A 22,180-nucleotide genomic window follows, 5' to 3' on the forward strand; every position below is an offset into this window, starting at 1 on the left:
CCTCAGTTACCCGGGCTAGCAATAACAGAATGGCAACCGGACACACTAGCCTGGACAACTAACTTATTACTTTAAATATGGTCCAACAAGCATAGGAACGAACAGAGAGGTTCCTTCAAGTTGTCAAAGGGTCTTGTCATGCTGGTGTCATACTGACAAGCTTCAGTTGTCTCCTTCAACTTTAGGGGAGATCAGAGCCAGTGGCAGATGCCTACTCAACATAATTTCTGTAATAATAAGACCATGACCCTACTGAAGAAGCCTTCCGCAGATCCAAACGGAACTGAAAAACTACAGGGTGATCTCACTGCTCCCTTTTTTCAGCCAAGGTAACTGAAATAGCAATCAAAGCACAACTCACTGACTTCATCAAGACCAACATCCTCGACCCCATCCAATCTGGATTCAGGAGAAACCACAGCACCAAAATCACGCTCCTAGCAGCCACAGATGACATCTGCTCTCTACTGGACTGCAGCGAAACAGCAGTCCTCATCCTCCTTGACCTCTCCACTGCCTTCAATACCGTCTCCCATACCACCTTCTGCACCAGACTACACAACACTGCCATCCGCGGCAAAGCCCTGGAGTGGATCCGCTCTCTTCCTCACCAGCTGAACCCAGAGAGTCTTTCACCTCGAAGCCAACAGAAACCAAAAGCGGAGTTCCCCAGGGATCTTCCCTGAGCCCACACTCTTCAACCTCTACATGACCCCACTGCCAGGATTGTCAGATACCATGGGGTCAACTTCGTCTCATATGTCAACGAGACACAGCTCATTCTCTCCCTCACCGATGAACCATCAGCAGCCAAAGAGAACTTTCACAACAGAATGAAGGCAGTCGCCGACGGGATGGGAGACAGCTGCCTCAAGCTCAACTCAGACAAGACTGAGATCCTCATCCTGGACCCCACCACTAATGCATGGGATGACTCCTGGCAGCCAGGTGCCCTCGGAACTGCCCCTTCTCCTACCGACCACACACGCAACTGCGGCATCATCCTCGACTCGTCACTATCGATGACGTGCCAAGTCAACACCGTCTCATCCTCATGCTTCCACTGTTTCCGCCAACTCCAGAAGATCTTCAAGTGGATACCTATCTACGCAATAAGGACAGTCACTCACGCACTCGTCAGCAGTAAACTCGACTACCGCAACACACCCTATCCTGGAATCAACAAGAAACTCCAAACTAGACTTCAGAGAATACAGAATGCCGCAGCTAGACTGATTCTGGACATCCCCTGCTACAGCCACATTTCCGCCCACCCATCAAATGCATCAGTTTCAAGCTCCTGACACACGCATACAAGGCCCTTCACAACATCGGACCTGCCTATCTCAACCACACCTGCTCTCCTTCGACATACCCTCCTGGCAACTCCACTCTGCTCAACTGGCCCTTGCCAGTATCACCAGGATCCGGAAGAACATGGCTGGAGGAAGATCCTTCTCTTACCTCGCATACCTGGAACACAATGCCGCTCCACCTCAGGCAGTCCCCCTTGCTGGCTTAGTTCAGGAAGGACCTCATGAAATGGCTCTTCGACTGACCCAGACCCCCCCCAGCTAGCACCTTGAGACCCCTTGGGTAATAAGATGCACTTTATAAATGCTGATTGATTGACTGATTGATGTATGGAATTTCTGGCAACATGGAAAAAACCTCATACCCACAGCTGCAAAACCTGGGTGTTCTTAAGACCAGTTATGGCTATTCCTGTGCAGTTCTACCTAACATAATAACAGGCCATTCCTGTGTAACAAGAGCCCGACTGGTATTCAAGGTAATACAAGTTGAAAACAAGGACAATTCAGTCGACCACAGCAGAATGGACAAAAATTTGCCAAGTTACCAAGAGCAAAACATCTGTGAGAATAAATAAGGCAGCTGTGATTTCTTACATCTGCTAACCTATTCACCCATCCAAAGATCAATTCTCCCAAATCAATCTACTTATTTACATATCAGCCAATTTAGAACCTAATCAGGAAAATGTGTTCTATGTTCTGTTTTTCAAATAAATTCTGTGGTGCTCAGTCCTAATTGTCATCACACAAGGTCAACACAGCTTTTCAAAATAACAAATAACAAAATAATAAATCCTCACAAACTAGAATAAAAATTTACATTTGATCTGTGACTCAACCTACTATCCAAACAATACAACGTGCTAAAGATGGCTCCCTTAAGATGCCGAACAGCACCAATAGTACAATTCCATGAGGTAGAAAAAAAGTCTGGAAACTACTCTATTTTGTAAATCCAATCTTTTTTAACATCTCCTAGGTCACATTTTGAAAGGGAGGTGCAACATAAATTGGAGCAAATCTCCAAGTGTGGAATAACAACTGCACAAGGTAGACACTCACAAGATTTAAGTAGGCATGCTATCGCCCACATGCAAGAAACATAGGAAAACAAGGAACACAATATGCATAGTATCTGATGACTTAAAGAATAAAAATCAGAGGACCTGCAAAGCAGTGAACAACAATTGAGTAATGGCTCACATACTTCTGTTACAGAGCATCTGGCAGGAGGGCCGTTAGAAAGCACTGTTGGATTGCAGTGGCTCTTGGTTCACTTACGAGTAAACCTCCTTGATAGACTTGCAGAAAACTACAGAATGAGGGATTGTCACAGGGAGCTGATCATCATCTTGTACCACCAACTCTGCATGCCTTGCCATACGTGGCTCCAAAAGTCAAGCCTGTGTCACTTGAAATTGTGCATACATGGCCACCACTCATAATTTACTCTGCCCAAGGTATGGTCAATGTGAAAGTGCATCAAAAGTCTAGAAATAAAACTCTTCTCTTCTCCATCTGTAAATTGGTAAATAATGGCTTTGGACCTCTGGCTTACAAAGTTCAGCATGCGTTACTTTACATTTTTTTGGATTCTATGTCACTAAATCCATAGAACTAGTCCCTCGAAACATGCCAATATGTTCATCTTTACAGAGACAATAAAGGATTTCAAGGTAGGTTTTGGTGAAAGGCTGAAAATATGTGATATTTTCTATAGCTTCTGCATACAGAACGTAAGAGACAATTAGATTTACTTAAGGCTACATAATTTTTTTTAAAGAAACTTGGTTCACGCCAACTAATGCTCACTAAATGGGAAGCTGCAATGTTTCTTACTTAGTAAAACCACCAAAACACTGTGCACAAGTCAAGTGCTTCAATGATAATGATGGAAATGTGTCACTATGCAATCTGTCTGCTGGCATCTCCCTGGTCGCCCAATTTCCCTTACTAGGTCTATGTTTTTTTGTTTTGTCTTGTTCTGCTCATTTTGGTTGAGTCTCTTCTTTGCCACACTTCAGTACAACTCCCTCCTTTTGCCACTTTTATGGTACTCTGTGTGTTGTTGTGTTTTAATATTCCCTTTGAGCACTCAGCAGTTAGGGCATTCTTTTGCCTGAGTAGAGTGCTCCAGCTCCTTTCTCTATTTTGTACTTGTGATGGAGTACTGGCCAACACCTTTGCTGCCTCTCAATCTGTAGCCCCTAAAGTAACTGTAACTGGCAGCCTCGCCATGCACTGTTAATTACCACACAAATTACGGCACTCATGACATCTTTGATAACATCATTGATAATATCAATGTAATATTTGCAGTAAAAGTTTTGAAGGAAAACTGTGCATGCCGGCGGCACGAGTTATAATTACTTTAGGGCATGTGTTAGAGTTACTTGAGATAACTCTGTAACAGGTGAATTTCTATGGTTTGGTACGTTTAAAATAGGAGCCTAATTATAACGTCCCTGTAACCTTTGGTTTTATAAGTGAATCTCTATGTTTTTTAAAATTCTATTTCCAAACGATAACGCCCCTGTAACATTTGTTTTTTTCAGTGGATGTATGTGTATAGATATATAGATATATATATATATATATATATATATATATATATACACACACACACACATACATACATACACCTTTGGAAAGCCAACAGTATGGGGATTAGATTGTCGGGGGATCCAGAGGTGAGTATTGATTTGCAATCTGCGGACTGAAGCACTGAAGAATTGAAGAACTATTGAGATAGGGAGTACTCGTCATTAAACTGTGTAACAAGATATAGTGAAGGTATCTAAGAACAACTAAATCATTTCATCAGTGTCTGTAATTTTTTAGTTTAGAAATTAATATGCAGAGATGGTTACAAGTACCTTCTTGCCAATTAAACAAGCAATTAGTAATATAAAAGGTTTTCAAGGAGGTTTGGTGTAGGCAAAGTAGTTGTCTAGCGTCTTGACTTCCATACAGATCTGATCTGTGGCCTTCAGGGGGAGTTTTGAAGAGTAATGCTACCAGCACCTCTTAAGTGGGAGATCCAGTTTAGCCAAGATTTGAAAGAGGAGGCAGCAGTGATTTTCCAATTAGCAAGTATGGACTTACAGACTGCAGTCAGTAAGATGTCTATCATTAGATGTTCTAATACGTGGGTCTAGGGAGCCTTGGATGAGTGAGATAAAATCACGTTTCATCTGGATCCCAAATAGGGACCAGATAAATTTGAATATTCAACCCCAAAAATGGAACACAGTACTATAGCACAAAAGTAGGTGTGGAAGATCGCCGGTGCCTTTATTGCAGTTCCGACATATTGGGTCATCTCTTACTCACTCACATTTTGACCTTTTGTTAGGCCTAAACCTTCCTTTTTTCTACATGTAAGTCAAACCTAATGTAAGCCCTGAACAGCCCCAAAGGTAGGGTGCAGTATATTTAAAAGGTTGGACATGTACTTTTAAGTTTTGTGTGTCCTGGAAGTGAAAAACACTAATTTGTTTTTCACTACTGCAAGGCTTACATCTCCCATAGGGTAACATTGGAATTCTCTTCTTACATTTCATAAGTCCAATTTCCAAATGGAAAAGGTTAAGCACTTCATGTTTGCTATCTCTGCAATTAAAATTTTAAGTCGCAACTTAAGGTGAATTGCCACTTTTAGAAAATTGGCATTTTCTTGCCTTAGCCATTTGGTGCCTGCAGCCTGTCTCTGGGGAACATGACTGGGTGTAGCTGACAGTTGGGCTTTCTGTATTCCTCCTAGACAGCCAGACAAATGGGGAGCTAATGCTGGAACAGGGATTCAGCTGACTGACTCTTGGAGTTCATCTTGTCTGTCTGGGGTTCAAGAGCACCTTTTCCAAGAGCCAGGCCGCATAGACACAGTCCTGCGCTTAATACAGCCTCTGCAGTGAGGTACAGAGGTCAGCAGGGAAGAGCTTCTTCGGTCCTCTCTCCAATCCATATTTATGCCCAGAAAGTGCCCTGGGGGTTTCTGTGGTCACTAGAACATGGGCTACTAGGAACCCTTATGACAACTTCTGGCATGAGTGCCATCTAGCAATCCCAGAATGGACTAGTCTGTCCACTCTCAAGATATCTGAACCTTTCCTTAGCTGTCAGAGCCTGGTAGCCCACCCTAGAGGCTACTAGCCCACAGAAATACGGGTTTATCAAGTGGCTTCCCCAGTCTGTTCCTACCGCCAGCCCATCTACCTGAACAAAGGGGCAGCTCTTATTAAGTGTGATCGCCATTTGTCCACCAAAGGTGGCTTCTCTTTTGAAGCTCGTCTTCTGGGCAACACCGTGTGTGGCTTCCTGCAAAAAGCAGGTAACACCTCCCTCTGTTGCAGGCCTCTATTGGTCATGAGCCTGAGAGCTGTTCACAGTACTACCCTAGAGGGCAGCTGGCTATCTGGTGGACAGCAACTGTGAACGGGCACTGGATAGACTAGGCATCAGAGTGGCAACTTTCTAAAAGTTCCCGCTTTTTAAAATCAATACTAAATTTGACTTGGGCATGAAGACAGGTTTAATGCCATGATTTATTTGATAATTAGTCACAATAAGGAGTTAGCAGGGCTGAGATGTCAGCCTGTAGCTCTGCACTAGCCAATGAAGCTACTAACTTTTCACCAATAAAAACAACAATTTGGTAGTTTTACCTCTGGGACATATTGAAGTACATGTCCCACTTAATAATATACAACTCCCTACCTGATATGGGAGGCACTGTAGTTTGTCACACCAAGTGTGGCACAAGTGCTGCAGCCATGGGTGGACACCTTACTTTACAGGCCATGGGTACTCTTGCGACCATACACTAGGGACGTATAAATAAGTTAACATATGTCAATTGGGGTAGCCAATTCAACACAAATTTGTAAAGGGTTAGAACAATGGCAAGGAGTCCTGATTAGCAGGCCTCAGTGCACTCTCAGAGTTGAAAATCCAGTAGCATCAGCTCAAACCTTTAGGGGTGATCACGCAAAAGAGGCATCTCCTTGCAGTGCTGAACTACTCAAAGTGTACTCTATTTCAAAGCATCACTGGGAGATGATCTTGCAGCTTCTTTCAAACCATAGCTTTGTTTCTCTCTTTATTGTGAAGATCTGATTGGGGAGGCAGCCAACCCTGACCTTAAAATCACCATCACCCCAGGATTCAGTATCTTAAGAAACAACAAGTGAGGAAGCAGGGAGAGGAGTAGCCATCATCTTCCAAATAGTCCTAAAAAGCTTAACATCAAGTAAACTTCTCTGTGAACTTTTTGAAAACCATAGCTTTCAAAATAATTCTTGCACTTCTTTTACTTAGAACTTTCGCCCAAGTTTTCACCTGATGGATAATCTTGTGCGTGAGGTGGAATTCTCTGTCATCCGGATTATGGTTTTGAAAGACTTACATTTCATGAGGAAATCACAATAAATGACAAACAAGCCTCATTTGTTCAAGAGCTTCAACAGTTGGGCCTGATTCAAACTATTTAGGGAGCCATATGTGACAGGACACATTCTTAACTTAAATTTCACCCCTCCTCCCATCATCAGCATTCTTTGACTCACTAATTGAACTGGTCTGACGACTACCTTATATATTTTCAAGAGAGCAGGCCACAGAGCTATCCCTTCAAGACTCTTCTTGCACCAAATGGGAGACAATAGGGAATGAAGGCTATGTGACATCCAGGCTGCAATGAAATATTTAAATCAATCAATCAATCATCGGATTTGTAAAGCGCACTTATCACCCGTGAGGATATCCATGCGCTGTTGCCGCTGCTAAAGTATCAGTCAAACAGCCACGTCTTGAGACCTCTTCTGAACTCCTGATTGGAGGTGGATGCTCTTAGGTGGTGGGGAGGTTGTTCCAGGCCTTTGCTGTTAGGTAGGAGAAGGAGCGACCCCCATAGGTGCAGCTGCAAATTCGAGGTGTGTTTGCGATGGAGAGCGGAGCGAGGAGGAGCGTAGGAGTCTAGAGAGGTGTGAAAGTTCAGGCAGTGGTTGAGGCATGCTGGTCCTAGGTTGTGCAGGGATTTGTATGCAAACGTCAGGAACTTGAAGTGGCATTGTTTGTGTACGGGGAGTCAGTGGAGGTTTCTTAGGTGGGGAGTGATGCACGTTCATTTCGGGAGGTCTAGGATGAGTCTGATGGTTGAGTTCTGGGTGGTCTTAAGTCTTTTTTTGAGTCTAGAGGTGAGTCCAGTGTAGAGCGTGTTGCCGTAGTCCAGTCGGCTGGTTATGAGGGCACGGGTGACGGTACGTCTGGTGTTGAGAGGGAGCCATATGAATATCTTACAGAGCATTCAGAGGGTGTGGAAGCAGGCGGACAAGACTGCGTTGAACTGGTGCTTCACGTTGAGACTGTTGCCTATGATGATAGCTAGGTTTGTAGCGTGTTTCGTGGGTGTGGGAGAGGGGGGTGGGGGAAATCCCAATTCGGCTGGCCACCAGGAGTTGCCCCAGGGTGAGGCGGTGTTATCCAACAGCAGTACCTCCGTTTTGTCAGTGTTGAGTTTGAGTCATCTGTCTCTCATCTGTATTGTGATGCTGTTTATGCAGTTTTGGAATTTGGCTTTCATTGTGGAGGGGTCTTTTGGAAAGCGAATGGATGAGCTGTGTCGTCCCCATAGGAGACTATGTTGAGTCCATGGTTTCTGACGATGTCGGCCAGGGGGGTCATGAAGGTGGGGCAGAGTGATCCATTTCAAGGCTTTTCCCGATTCTTTTTTGGTGGACCCTTATGAGCAGAGACTGTTGCGGACCGCCGAGAGGTCAAGGAGAATGAGGGCGGCTGAGTTTCCTTGGTCTAGGAGGTGTTGGATATCGTCCATGGCGCGATCAGGGCACTTTCCATGCTGTGGTTGGTGCGGAAGCCAGACTGTGAAGTGTCCAGGAGATTGTTTCTTCTAAGTATGTCGTGAGCTGCTGGTTGATGGCTTTTTTGAGTACTTTTCCTGGGAATAGGAGAAGGGGGACTGGCCTGTAGTTTTTTAGATTGTTGGGATCAGCAGAGAGTTTTCTGAGCAGGGGTTTGACTCCTGCATGATTCCAGTCTTCCAGGTAGATAGCTGTGCTGATTGAGGAGTTGGGGATGTCAGTGAGTTTGCTGGCGATGTTGCTGATTCCTAGGTCGAACATGTAGTGAGGGCAGGGGTCAGTGGGGGCACCAGAGTGGATGGATCTCACAAGGTCAGTGGTGTTCTGCCTGGAGACATGTTTCCAGTTTGAGATCGAACAGTTGGTGATTGTGAGGGATTGGGGGGGGGGTCAGAGGAACTAAAAAGATTGATGGTGTCTGCTACGGAGGGTTGGGGTACAAAGTTTTTGCAGATGGTGACTATTTTATTGCAGAAAATGTTGGCAAGGGAGTCACATAAGTTCTGTGAGGGGTGGTGCAGTTCTCTGATGCAGAAGGGTTGGAGAATTCATTAATAAATCTGAAAAGCTCTTTGCTGCGGTTGGAGATGGTTTGCATGTGGGTGGCAAGGGCTTGTTTCTTGGCATCAATAATGTGTTTGTGGTATTGACTGATCGCGATCTTGAAAGCGGCGACGGAGTCCTTAGAGGAGCACAACCTTCTTTCGAGCAGCTTGCGCCTGCAGTTGCTGGTTCTAAGTTCTGGTGAATACCCGCGGGGTTGCTTGTAGCGGTTGTTGGGCTATCTTGGTTTGCTGGGGACAAGTGAGTCTACGTTGTTTGAGATCCATGTGGTGAAGTTTGACTGCAATGTGCGTGTCTATTGGGGTGTCTGGGCGGTGAGTGTTGAGGGCATCGCACCACTGAGCTTTGGATATCTGGCCCCAGCTTCTGTAGGAGGTGTGGTGTGGCCTGGCTGAGAAGTCATGGGCTGTGGGGAAAGTGAAGTGTACCATGGAATGGTCTGTTCAGGTAAGCGCTGAGGTATGGTCATTGGAGATTCTATTGCTAGAGGTGAATACGAGGTCCAGCGTGTCAGTGTCCTCCATTGTGAGTGGGGTCGGAGACAATTTGTGGTGGTGTTGGCATCGCTGAGGTGGAAGTTCACATCTCTGAGGAAGATGTAGTGTTCTGTGTCGATGGCTCGAGTGGCGATGAGTCTGGGGATGGTTCGCAGAACGTTTGTCGTGGACCAGAGGGTCTGTATGGAAGTGTTTCTTTAATGAAGGTTTTTCCGTCTCGGTTGATCACAAAGTGTAGGTGTTCCATAATTTGAACGTTGTTTTCCATTGAGGTGTAGCAGCGGAGTGTGTTCTTGTGAATAATGGCGATTCTGCTGCTGGGCCATTTTGTGCGATCCACGTGGATGATATTGTAGCCGCCAGGAGTAGCTGCGGCAATGTCAGGTGCTGAAGAAGCGTTCAGTCAGGTTTAGGTGAGGAAGGCTACATCTGGAGTGAGTGAGTTGATGATGTCCCATATTTCTGTGGCGTTTTTGCAGAGGGAGAGAAAGCGGAGCATGATGCACTGTAGATGGTTGGGGGGGGGGGATCATTCAGGGAGCCAGTGAAGCGGTGTCTGAAAATGGTGGGGTTCTTATGTTGCAGGAGAAATGGCAGTGGTGGTATGTGAAAGGACCTTCTGTGGACAGTGGAGAGGAGCTGTTGGAGTTGTGGGCAGAGTGTGAGGAAAGCTGCTCTGGTCTAGCTTCGGAGCGAGGCAGATCCGGGGTTCCTGGCGCTGGGCAAGGTCCAGACGCAGACGGGAGCAGAATGGCTTGCCTTCGGTGTGCCCACAGCACAGCCTCCATAAGTAGCGCTGGGAAGGGCTGACGGGGAGGCAGGGAGCGAGGTCTGAGTAGAAAAAAAGCAGCGTTAGTGGGTTGGGGGGGTGGAGTGGGGGTTTTGGGCAGCGCACAAAGAGAGACCATGGCACAAGAAGTGAAACCAATACCAGTAACACTGTGAGCCCTGTGCAACTAAATAAACCTAAAGCACCACAATAAGCACAACAATTAGCAGAGTAAGGAAAGGCAAAATATAGATAAAAGTAGATTGAGTAATGGCTATGGGAGGATGCAGAATCAAACATGTGAGGACTCAGGTGGGAGGCGAGTCACTGGACAGGTGCACTAAGCAGCAGGCAGTGGGGAGCTGCGCACAGACCAGAAGGTCAGTTGGCCAGGAATCTTAGAAAAGCAGGGGATGAATACTCTGGGCCAGCTCAACAATAAGCTTTTTCATCTAGAAGAAACTTTTCATATTAATTGGTATATGTATGACCTTACAAAGATACACCTGGCGATTAGGGTAGTGGGAAAAAACAGACAAAAGTATTCCCTAAAACAACATAACTAGTATAAGGCCCAGCTTAAGCAATTGATTAAATGGTTGCAGTGTGCTTAAACTTTATTTCATCATAACTCCTTTTCTTACCATAACTTGTTCTGGGATCTTTTATGTCTGTTTAGTCATTCATTATCCCTGATTGCTCTGCCTCTATCTACCAGTCCCAACACTCTCTAGCATCATTCATTTCAAACACAATGAGCAATATTTATCAAGAAATTAGATTAATTACTCGTCAAACTGTCAACTCCCTCCGAATACTCCTAACTCATATGTGAGTACAATCTCAGCCCTCCCACTGATATCACAGGATGACATTAAAAAGGCCATATGCAGGACCAAATCAGGCTGGTCAACTGAACATGTCACAACTGCCTTCTTGAAAGCACCGGCTCTTGCCCTTAAACCGGTACTAGAAGAGGCTACTAATGCCACCTTAATATTCAGTATTTCCCCTGAAGTTTGTAAAAAAGTGGTCATCATTTAGCTTTAAAGAAGATCAGACTGTATTTCAGTGACCCGAAAAACTACAAGCCTATTACTGTGCTGCTCATCGTCAACAAAATAATTCAGCAACACCTGACTAATTGGCTTTACAAGGCCCTTGAAACTCGAGGGGTTCTGGACAGTGGTCATTTATGATTCTGTGTGGGTCACAGGGCAGAGAAGATAGCTGCCTTTGACGATCTTCACAAGACCATATACCTCAATATGCCAACAGACCTTTTGTTGTAAGACTTCTCTGGAGCATTTGATACTGTTAATCATACCATCCTGATTGACTGTATACTGATATTGACCTCGAACAGCAAGCACTTAGTTGATTACGGTCTTTTCTCCAAGTACACACCCAGGTTGTGTCACTTCTTTTAAGTTTGGTTCATTGTGGGGTTCCTAAAGGCTCTGTAGTATCGCCTATCCTATTCAACATCTACATACAACCCATATAGAGCAAATTAGGAAATTAGGTTCTAGAGTCCTCTTTTACCAGGACAACATATGACTTCCCATAATTTGACTGGTTTGTTTCCAAGAGTGAGAAATTATGGTGCATGGCTGGATGTCCTCCAACTTCTTAAAATGGATGGCAACAAAACAGAGATCTTGATCAGTGGATAAGCAATTGAGCTGGTCAATTAGCTTGTGGCACGTTGCTAGCTAATCTGCCATACTTGGTAAAGCAAGAACCACGGGATCTGGTATGACAAGATGCTGTCAGTTGAACGCCAGATATGGAAAATCTGGTCCTGTTTTCTGATATTGCCTATCCTTAAGATCCTGCCTTTTCTTCCAACTGCTATACATGCTCAGGTGGTTGGCTCTCTGACATGCTATAACTATACTATTGCAATATATCTTAGGTTAGCAGCTGCATAGATCAACAATAGTCATGGTGGAGCATGCAACGACATATGGACTGCGCAAGTACGACCTCCTCTTGTTAGCTCACCAAGTGCTTCATTGGCCTCCTCTGCAGCAGCGCATACAATTTAATGTGCTCTGCCTAGTGCAATGAGCCTTCTACCGCACTGACCACAAGATCGCTTACGTCCGTCTCATGTATGTGCTACAAAGTTGTGGTGTGGCTAATGTGCCCTTCTCAGAATTCCGCACTACAACAAGAAACGTTGTGGCGGTAGATGCTCCAAGATGTTGGGCCATAAAAACATGCTTTTTGCTCTTGCCCCCTTACTATGTTCGGCACTTTGTCCCTGTACTTTATGCCGGCTCACAGTCCTCGTGTCACAATGCCCCTTGGAGATCGACGCACTTTAGAAATAATATATAAAATGTGTAAACAAATACCCTTTCCATTCTCTTGTGACTCATTTCTTACAACGTTCTCTGTCTTTGGGTAAAAATACCAAAACTGAACTAGTTGAACAATGACCAGGTAGGCCTTTCTTTCCCAGAAGCAGGCATATCTTTTATGGGAAGAACAGCTGTAAGGGGCCGAATGCCTGTATAATAGATAACATTTATCTCCATTTTTCTAGTATCTCAATTCACCCAACTGTAGAGTCTCTGGTGCAAAGGTCAGGCTATGGCTGGTACGATCAATCTCTAGCTCTCAATTAATACTTCTGGTTAACAGGGAATAGCTACTGCATCAGTTTAAACTACAGATGAATAGGCAGCTCACTACTGCCCTCTTGACGTGTCAGACTTGCCTCATTCTGCTGACGTTCACACACTATGTGGCGGTGGCAAAGCACTTTGCACAACAACCTAGAAGAAGCTTAAGAATTCTGACGAAAAAGCTCAGAGGACGGCCACAGGTAGAAGGACACACCGCCTTAATCATGATAAAAGCAAAGCAAGTCAGGTGGTCAATTGTGCACGTTTTAAATTTTAAAACAACTCTATTAATAAATATTGAACTGTCACACTTGACACGATCTGAATTGGGAATTAAATTAATTTCTGACATAACGAGTATGAAAACAAAATACTACTTGGTGACAATAAGCAAAGCTGACTTGTGATGCATGCACATATACGGTAAAAATACTATCCGCTCACACACAGCACTTGTAATAACCTGCATTATTGCTTACACACATAGAAGAACAACTAAAGGCGAGTGTGGATATGTACCTCCGGGCATCACCGTGCCAACATCCTGTACCGTAAGGACAGACAGCTTCTCTTCTGAATCCACCCGAATCACTCCATAGGTAAGGCCATGCATGGACAGGACTCCCCTTCCTGGGGGCTGGTTGCTGTCATCTGTCGGCCTACAATGATAATAGTCGACTTAGAATGGAAGGAAAGAGACTCGAGCACAAAAATACCATTAACAACGAATAAATGCATGTTTGCATTTTGAAGTCAATGCTGTGGGGTAGATGCAAAACATTTTTTTTTGTATTTTGCATTACCATTTGATTTACTCCTAAATTTAGCCACTGCAGTTCGCCGCCATTTCACATAGATCTTTCTCCTGAAAAGGAACAAGAAAAGCATTCTAGATACTTTTTATTTCATTTAAAACAGTTATGTAGTGTAAATCTCATTACAGGGCCGTGAAGTAATGCTCCAAAATCCTGCATTACATAGGTCACAAGATCATACACTCATAATAAAAACAAAAATATGTAACAGCTGAAAAAACACTTTACCTTATAAATAAACAGAAGTTTGAACCACACAACTCTCGAAATACACCACCGTGGAAAAGAGAACTGTAAGGTAAAATATTGTTTGAAGAAATGTTTTTAATTCCCTAAGAAAAGTAACACCGCAGTTGCTAGACAGAAAGGAAGCCCCAAAATCAAATGGCCACCACAAAGAAGGCTAAATCTGAATTTCTTAGCTTTTGAATTCTTAAAATGTACACTGGATTTCCTCCAAGTCCCTTGAAGATTTCCAACAAGAGAGAAACGTTAGAAACCAAACAGTAGGTTTTCCGAAGTTCACAACTTAATTAACAATATAACCATGCATAAAGATAATCCACAGAAATGAACTGGGTCAATGTAGGCTGGGCAAGGTAGAACCGACACATGATTTGAGTTCCTGGCTGTGACCAATAGGTAAAAAGCTGAATTAAATATTGATTTTGAGGGTTGGGAAACGCCCTTAGGAAGATCCATAAAAAGGGCATCACCTTGACTGATATTCAGTAACACTTATAAGTGAACACAAGATCTAGACGTATCTGGTGGGAGAAAAAGTTGCCTCAGGAAAAGCATTTGGCAATGGGTTGTCAGGAAACTCTTATATGTGAATTAGACCTCAGAAAAATAATGAAAAAGTAGACGAACCTTGTAGAGGATCAAGCAGAGGGAGAGCAAACATCTTGTTCTAAAACAGATAACCAAGGAGGCGTGTGACCACAGAAGATCCTTGATGAAAATAGCAGAAACTCAGAATTCTATGGTTGTGTCGCAGATATTCAACACCTAATCAAAAAGAATCTAGTCTTTTGGTTCTGGCCACGCTCATTTGATGACGATTTATGACTGAAACAAGTGTCATCATCATCATATAGGCAATAGGCAACCTTTGTCCACACTGTAAATGATGGAAATAAAGAGTAGCAGAACAGCAACTACAACACAATGCAACACGAGCAAGGGGGAAGAATACGGTGTACTCTCATCTAATGTGCTATCTTGGGTAGCAACCTGGTGCATTATATACACCATTCCAACTTGGGAGTTTCAGAAACAAAAAAACAGAGTACCATTTTTGAGCTTGCAAAACAGTGGACTCGCTTAACGCTCCAGCAGCCTGAAAGGAACCAGATTTAATATCACTCTGGAATCTGTTCAAAGAAAATTATCACTTCAGTGAATTTGCAACGGGCCATCCTCGTCATACATTATAAGAGTAAGTAAAATTGTATCTAGCCTTGGCAAATGACTAGATAAAGCTTCTCTGAAAACTCTTCAGTATAATCTAGTTGGTGTTCAGATATAAAGGAATATAAAAGAGGGACACATCAGTGACCACAGGTAATATAATTGACAGATATTTCTGGATTTGATCCAGAAAAAGAGCAGGTTATCTGCAGGCTCAAATAAGCCAGACATTTACACTGGTGATTATTTTGCATAGTACAGACCCTCTTGAGCGTTTGTTGAGGTGATGGCTTTTTTCTTTAACAGCACTACCCTCAAATGGGAAACAGGGATTGTCAACCTTCAGAAGTGCTACGGACAAGCGCGAACACGTTCCACTGACTAGATCAGCATGTTCGTGTATGCTGTGATGGCCTAGCTAGCTTGAAGTGATAGCAACGTGCCAGTATGTAAATAGTGGCACACTGTCTCTGGCATGATGTCGTCACTCCTTACTCCAATTGCCTACCTCTGACATAGGGGACACAGTTTGTGAGCACATAGATTATTTGCAGTGCACTGAAAATAATCTGCTGAATGTACAAGCAATATGCAGTCTAGCATGGAACCATGACCGACATGTATTACAGAATGGCAGTACAACTCAGGGCTACAACTCAATTTGGGGTGCGGTGCACCACAGCTTTAAATGGGGTGAATAAAGAGAGAGAGAGTGTGTGTGCGCTCAAAGAAGGGTGTGGCCTATGTAATGAGGATGTGGATTAAACAGGTAAACTAAATGTCTGTGATCCCTGTAGCGCACCACCCAACCTCTGCTTTAGTTGCTGTCTGTTATGGCATCAAGATATATAACACCACAGACCCACACCTAAAACTAGTCAGGACTACTGGCTCTGTTAAAAGGTTGATAAATGTTTTTAGGCTAAATTAGTTACAACAATGATTTTGTTGGTGTAACGAATATTGAACATCACTGAGGCCCGCGCGCTCTGCATAGAGGCCGAGGATTGGATAACCGCATACATTCTGAATCCTTTTACAGCCCACTGGCAAGTCCAGCGGAAAAAACGACACTGGCTTCAGTCCCCACTTCAGCGGGCTCAGTCGTGCGCCGTTAAACACCTAGAAGGGACTCAATTTATAGCACACAGTTCACAAGAGTAATAAGCTACACTAAAAAATACAGAAACACAGCACTCTGGAAATAGTTAACACTCATGGGATTCAAGATTAAGTAAAATATAAACAGGAAGCAATCTGCTGACACGTGTTACGTTAACTCTTTTTGCATTTGTCGTTCAGAAAACGATCAGTGGTTTTGTCATTGAAGTTAAGGACATTAAATTAGGAGGGCCTGGTAGAGACCCGTTTCAATATCTGGTTTTAATTACTTAAAGTCTAAGACCCGGAAGGGACCCGGCCCACCTAAACCGCTGACCATAACACAGGCTCATTACAACGTAGTCCAACCCAGCAACGATTAGATCTGTGCATTTTAGTAAATTATACATTTTGCCCAGCGTACACTATAGCCCAAATCCGGCACACTGCCCGCAGCGCGTGCTCTGCACAGACGCACACTATGAATGATGTGCACATCACTGTGCGGACTGTGAAATGCACAGGTTGTGTGCCGCATAATATGTTCCTCGTGGATAGTGACTTGCAACATAATATATACTTTGTGTAAAGCAGAACGTCGCAGTCTGACAACCGCAATGCAGAGCCAGTGCACTTAAAATCCAACAGGAAGATTTGGTGCAATTTAATGGTAATTTCCTATAGTTTATGTCTTCCCTGAGAGACTGCTCTCCATGCTGTTGCGCAGTCACAAGTGACAAGTGTCCTCCTCTGTGCTCCACCTAACACCACTCACAACCTTGCAAGTGACATTAACAGCTTCTGTGATTTTGCAAAAAGTTTAAAGTAAGCAAAGTACTGTGGTCTAGAGAACATTAGGTTCATAAGTTGTGGTCGAAACGTGGATTCAGTGTCTGAACATAAACATTCGTTGTCTTGCTGAAGAACAATACATTTGCAGGAAATTGTCGATTGTCATTCTCCTAATTCTTATTCACATTAGACAACTCGACAGTTTGCAACTTCCTTTAATTACTTGACTGCCCCATTAATATCAGGTTCCTAAAATAAACCAGTGTCAAGTATTTATTTGCATTCTTTTATCTTTCATTATTTCGATAACCTATTGTCATGCCTCGGTGGTGTAAACGAACAAAAATTCAGTCCAGGATACAATCCAGACATTCATCTTGAGAAGGACCACCCTCAGGGGATGCACACTGCCTCTTTTTAAGTGTCGGCGCTTTACTGAGCCATGAGTTTGGTAGTCTGTGACTCATCACGTATGCAACTCCTAAGACCAGGACTGAAGGTCACAAATGAGAAGGGAAGTGAGGGCCATGGGTTACATTTTTATTGAGCTCAATGTTTTAAGTCTTTTCTCTTTTACCCGTTACTTACTCCACAAGTGCTCTTTGCTGAAGCACCAGGAATATTGTACATCAACCAACACCAATCTATGGAAACTGATAATGTATATAGATAATGTCAAACAGCAGTGCTGGCCTAGTTTCTTTCACCGTTTATTGAAACCCATATGAGCTTCTTTAATGCTATTACCGATAACTCCCACTCCACGCCTAGCAGGCTACCAACGCTTAAAGAGAATATTTAGAATATCCCGGAAACTATACTATCAGCAGAACCAGATGGGATTTACCAAGAATACAGCAAGTGTGTTTTAAATATGGACATGGATTTAAGATGAATTTCCCTTACTTCGAAAATCATGTATGAAATGTAAGCCTGACCTTTTCTAATCACCAGGTTCAGTTTGGGAGAAGTGACAACAGCAATGAATTTCGGTGTCGGAAAGAGACAGCTTGCGACTGCGTTGCACTGTCAGAAGCGAAATGAAAGATAATGTATTGCAATTCACGTTATTAATAGCAATTATATGCAGGCAGCCCGTCACTGAGATAATAATTTAAGCAGAGATTGGAAAATAGTAAAACGCCTCTAGCTGAGTCTCTGGAGACTTCTCTCTGTAATTTGTATCCGGAGCAGTCAGGCACCTCTATTTATTGCTAATTATTTACCTTCCCTTCAAACGCCATGTGATGTCTGCCACTTTGCAGTGCGTGATGGTCGCCCCACAATCTCGCGCCGGAAGATGCAGCAATGAATCTTAATTACAGTTTTCCACAAGTGACAGCTCTCAAATCCCACTGGCTCCACTACCCGGCCTTGGCCACAAACAGAAAAGAAGTGGGGAGGCTAAACAAGTGGACAACAGAACCCCTCTTTGCTGTATGGCATCAGATCCACAACATTTAGAAACAAAATTCTGCATTTATGTAGTGCCATATATTTTTTTAATTGTCCAGCTTGCTTTATGCACACAGTTTGACAACACTCACAATTTCCCCACAAAGCATTTTTCTGAATAAAGTGGATCATGGCATGGCTGATCCTTCTTGATAATTTTAAGAGTGATGAAAAGCGATTCCAGTTGTACACACATATGTCGCTTTTGCATTACCATGGGCGCCAGGTCCACAAAATAAGTAGAGGACAAGAGTCACACAAACCAATGTTGAATAGAATATAGCGAGAATACCAGGATATCTCTGCTCCTGTCCCCTCTGTTCATACACTGCATTCTTTGGTCCCTGCCCCTCGCCAGTGGTGGATAGGTTGATCTCTAGTAGTCGTTGGGCGTAACGCTTGCCCTGAATTACAGCAAGCGTACAAATCAAGTGATACTGACTTTTTGTAGGCGAGATCAAGGGGTTTCCCCTTGGAACATTATGAAACAAACAGTGTTAAATAGTTCATTTAGAAATACATTTTTCAAAAAAATGTCCTAAAATACATAATTTCTGAAAAATCACTCATGAAACATCCCAGTACTTTCATGGTGACAAGGAGAGCCTATCACTTTCCAGGAGAAGACTCATGTTTGTTTTCAAAAGTTGACATATGTCAGAAATAAATTACCTCCACTATGCTAGGGCTCCCCCGTATGCCAAAAATGAATTGCAGTACGTCAGAGTCATCATTGTGCCATAGATACCTTCCTTATGCGTCGAATTACATACATGCCAGTATCAGAATTCTGTCATGGATGCATGCCGATAAATACTGTGGGCGTCCCCATAGGTCAACAATTACCACCTCTACACAAGGGCCAGCATTTTACCGTTGGTGCCCTCCTAACCTAAGCACCCTTTACTATGCTACGAATTACCTCCACTATATTGTGCCTCATGTACCAGGACATGGCAAGAATTATCTCCAATATGCCATAGCCTGCATTTTTTCCTGGGTAACATTCCCCACCCATTTGACATGGATGCAATCCTCCAAAATGCAAGAATTACCTCCAGTATGCAAGGGTGTTGAAAATTAGATTACTGGTTGGGAGGGTAATTAGGTTACTAATTACTGTTTATTCAAGTAGCAACCACAACTCCTATCAGGGTGAAGTCACAAGCAAACCCCAAATTAACCTGTGCATAACCTTCTTGTAGCTTGTAACATAATAAAAAGTCCCATATCAATTTAGAAAATAGAGTAGAATTTGAGAAATCATTTGAGATCACAACGTCAAAAATCTAATCAGTATAATTTGAACTATGCAATTTTAAAGATTTAATTGAAAATAGTACCTAGAAGCACAAAGCGCCAACTGTGGTAATCTGGTTGCACCAAATTGGGGTCAAGTCACAAGTTCAGTTTGACAACGATAGAGCGGAGCTGTGTCACACTGCCTCACCAAGAACCACCGTGCTCCTGCACCACCCCCACTCAAAGCCAGAGAATCAACTTCAATGTCTACTGCTCAAAACAAGATCCCTCTGCAAACAGGCCACAGAAATTTGGGACACCATACCCACTATCAGACCAAACCTGATGTTCATCATCGAAACCTGGCTCACACCTGCCTCTACCCCAGACATCACCTGTGTCACCCCACAAGGCTACAAACTGATCCACAAAGACCGCCACAACAAGCACGGAGGAGGCATCACAATAATGCAAAAGGACAACCTCTCATGCACACCCTTCGAGGAAGAGGTGTCTCACCTCATGGAACACCTAAACTTGCTGATCCAAACCGACGCTAGAACAACCATCAGGGGAACTCTTGCGTACAGATCCCCGGGGCCATGTCCCATCTTCTGCAAGGCCACTGCTGACCTCACAGCCTCCCTTGCCATCAACTCGACAGTCTACATATTCTTAGGAGATCTGAATTTTCACCAAGGTGAGCAAAGCAACCACAAAACCACCAACCTCCTGGACAACCTAAGTAATATCGGACTCACACAACTAGTCACCAGCTACGCCTCCCGCCCCCACCCTTGCAGGACACACCCTGGACTCCATCTTGACAGCCAGCAATAAAATCAAGTTCTCCCCCACAATGGAGCTCACATGGACCGACCAGGTACACTTCACCATAACCAGCAGACTGGAGCCGTCCACCACACCCTCACCTCCCCCTCCTCGCAGATGGGGAAAAGTCACAGAGACTCAATCAACCACTACCTTATAGTCCAGCCAACTCAACCTCTTTGGCAACCTCGAAGAAGACGTTGACAATCTATCCAAAGGGATTCTCAATGGACCAAAAAAGGCGCCCCCACAAAGAATTCTGCCACCAAAAGATCCAACAAGCCCACAAGGTGGTTCATCCCCAAACTACACACACTCAAGAGAGAAGGCAAAATGCTAGAAAGACATTGGTGCAGTAGCAGGGACTTTGCAGGCTGCACCACATTCAAAGATGCTCTGAACTAGTATCATCCCCATCCCAGGGAAGCAACAAAGGTTACCCTACTCAGCTGCATCGAGGAAAGCACCAACCGTCCGAAGGAACTCTTCAAGATCGTCAAAGAGTTCTCCTGCTCAGCTGCCACCGAAAACACAATCCAACCCACTCAGACCCTCTGTGACTCACTAGTTAACTATTTCCACGACAAAATCACAGTAATCTAGAGAATCCTTCACCAGACCAACCCACCAGGATCGAACACCTACTGACTTTGGTTAGGGACTCCCCCCGCCACCTGATCACAGACTGTTAGCTACTATCCATCTAGGAAACAGCAGCCCTCATGACTTCGACCCACTCCGACTCACTCAACGACCCCAGCGCACATTACATCTTCAACCTGGGCCAGAAGGAAATCAGCAGCATCCCCTCTCTCATCCTCAACACCTTGATCGGGTCTGCCAATGTCCCAGAGGCATGAAAGCAAGCAGAGGTCAAGCTGCTCCTGAAGAAACGTTTCTATGACCCAAGCAAACTAAAAAAATACTGCCCCATTTCACTGCTTCCCTTTCCAGCCAAGGTCCTGGAAAAAGCACTCAACAAAGAGCTCTCCAAACACCTGGAAAGACATAACTTACTAGACTCCTCCCAATGCAGTTTCCATTCCAAATACAGCACACAGACTGCCCTTATCGCCACAACAGACATCAGGTGCATCCTCAACCACACAAAGAAGGCAGCCTTGATCCTCCTAGACCTTTCTGTCGCATTCAACAGCATCTCCCATTACACCCTCACCTCCAGACTGCACCACATCAGATCTGAAGCAAAGCCCTCAAATGGATCCACATCTTCCTCATAGGCCGCACCCAGAGGGTCCGCCTCCCACCTTTCACCTCAGAACGTAAGAGCATTATGTGCAGCGCCCACCAGGGATCCTCTCTCAGTCCCACCCTTTTCAACATCTACGGGACGCCTTTGGCCGAGATTGCTTGCTCCCATGGACTCAACATCATCTCATACACCAATAACACCCAACTCATACTCCCTCTCCGAAGACCATGCCACCCTTAGGGACAACTTCAGTAACGCCATGACACACGTCCCCGAATGGATGAAATCCCACTACTTGAAACTGAACATGGACAAGACAGAGGTAATCATCTTCGAAAGCAACCCATCCCCTTGGGATGACTCCTGGTGGTCCTCCACACTCGAACAGCCCCGGACCCCCAGTAACCATGCCAGCAATCTCTGTATCATCATTGACAGCAAACTCACCTTCAAACAACAGATGAACACAGTGGCCTCCTCCAGCTTCCATAGCCTCCGCATGCTACAGAAAATCTTCAGATGGACCCCCATCGAAACCAGAAAGACTATCAACCAAATCACCATCACCAGCAGCTAGACTACAGAAACCCCCTGAATGTCGGTCTCCCCACTCAGCTCCTCCACTGCCTCCAAACCATCCAGAACGCAGCAGCGAGAC

At 44.3% G+C, this 22,180-nt stretch overlaps 1 protein-coding gene across 8 annotated transcripts in view; it reads right to left on the reverse strand.

The window, feature by feature from the left end:
- The window catches only part of DIP2C (disco interacting protein 2 homolog C), a 1,002,241-nt gene that overhangs the window by 223,061 nt on the left and 757,000 nt on the right, over positions 1–22,180 (reverse strand). For all 8 annotated transcript variants that reach the window (XM_069211176.1, XM_069211178.1, XM_069211177.1 and 5 more), the window contains one exon: positions 13,180–13,319. In XM_069211176.1, the coding sequence (XP_069067277.1) occupies positions 13,180–13,319 (140 nt within the window). The remainder of the gene's footprint in view (positions 1–13,179; positions 13,320–22,180) is intronic.

This window comes from Pleurodeles waltl, chromosome 10 (genome assembly GCF_031143425.1).
Source record: "Pleurodeles waltl isolate 20211129_DDA chromosome 10, aPleWal1.hap1.20221129, whole genome shotgun sequence".
In the NCBI taxonomy this organism is placed as follows: domain Eukaryota; kingdom Metazoa; phylum Chordata; class Amphibia; order Caudata; family Salamandridae; genus Pleurodeles; species Pleurodeles waltl.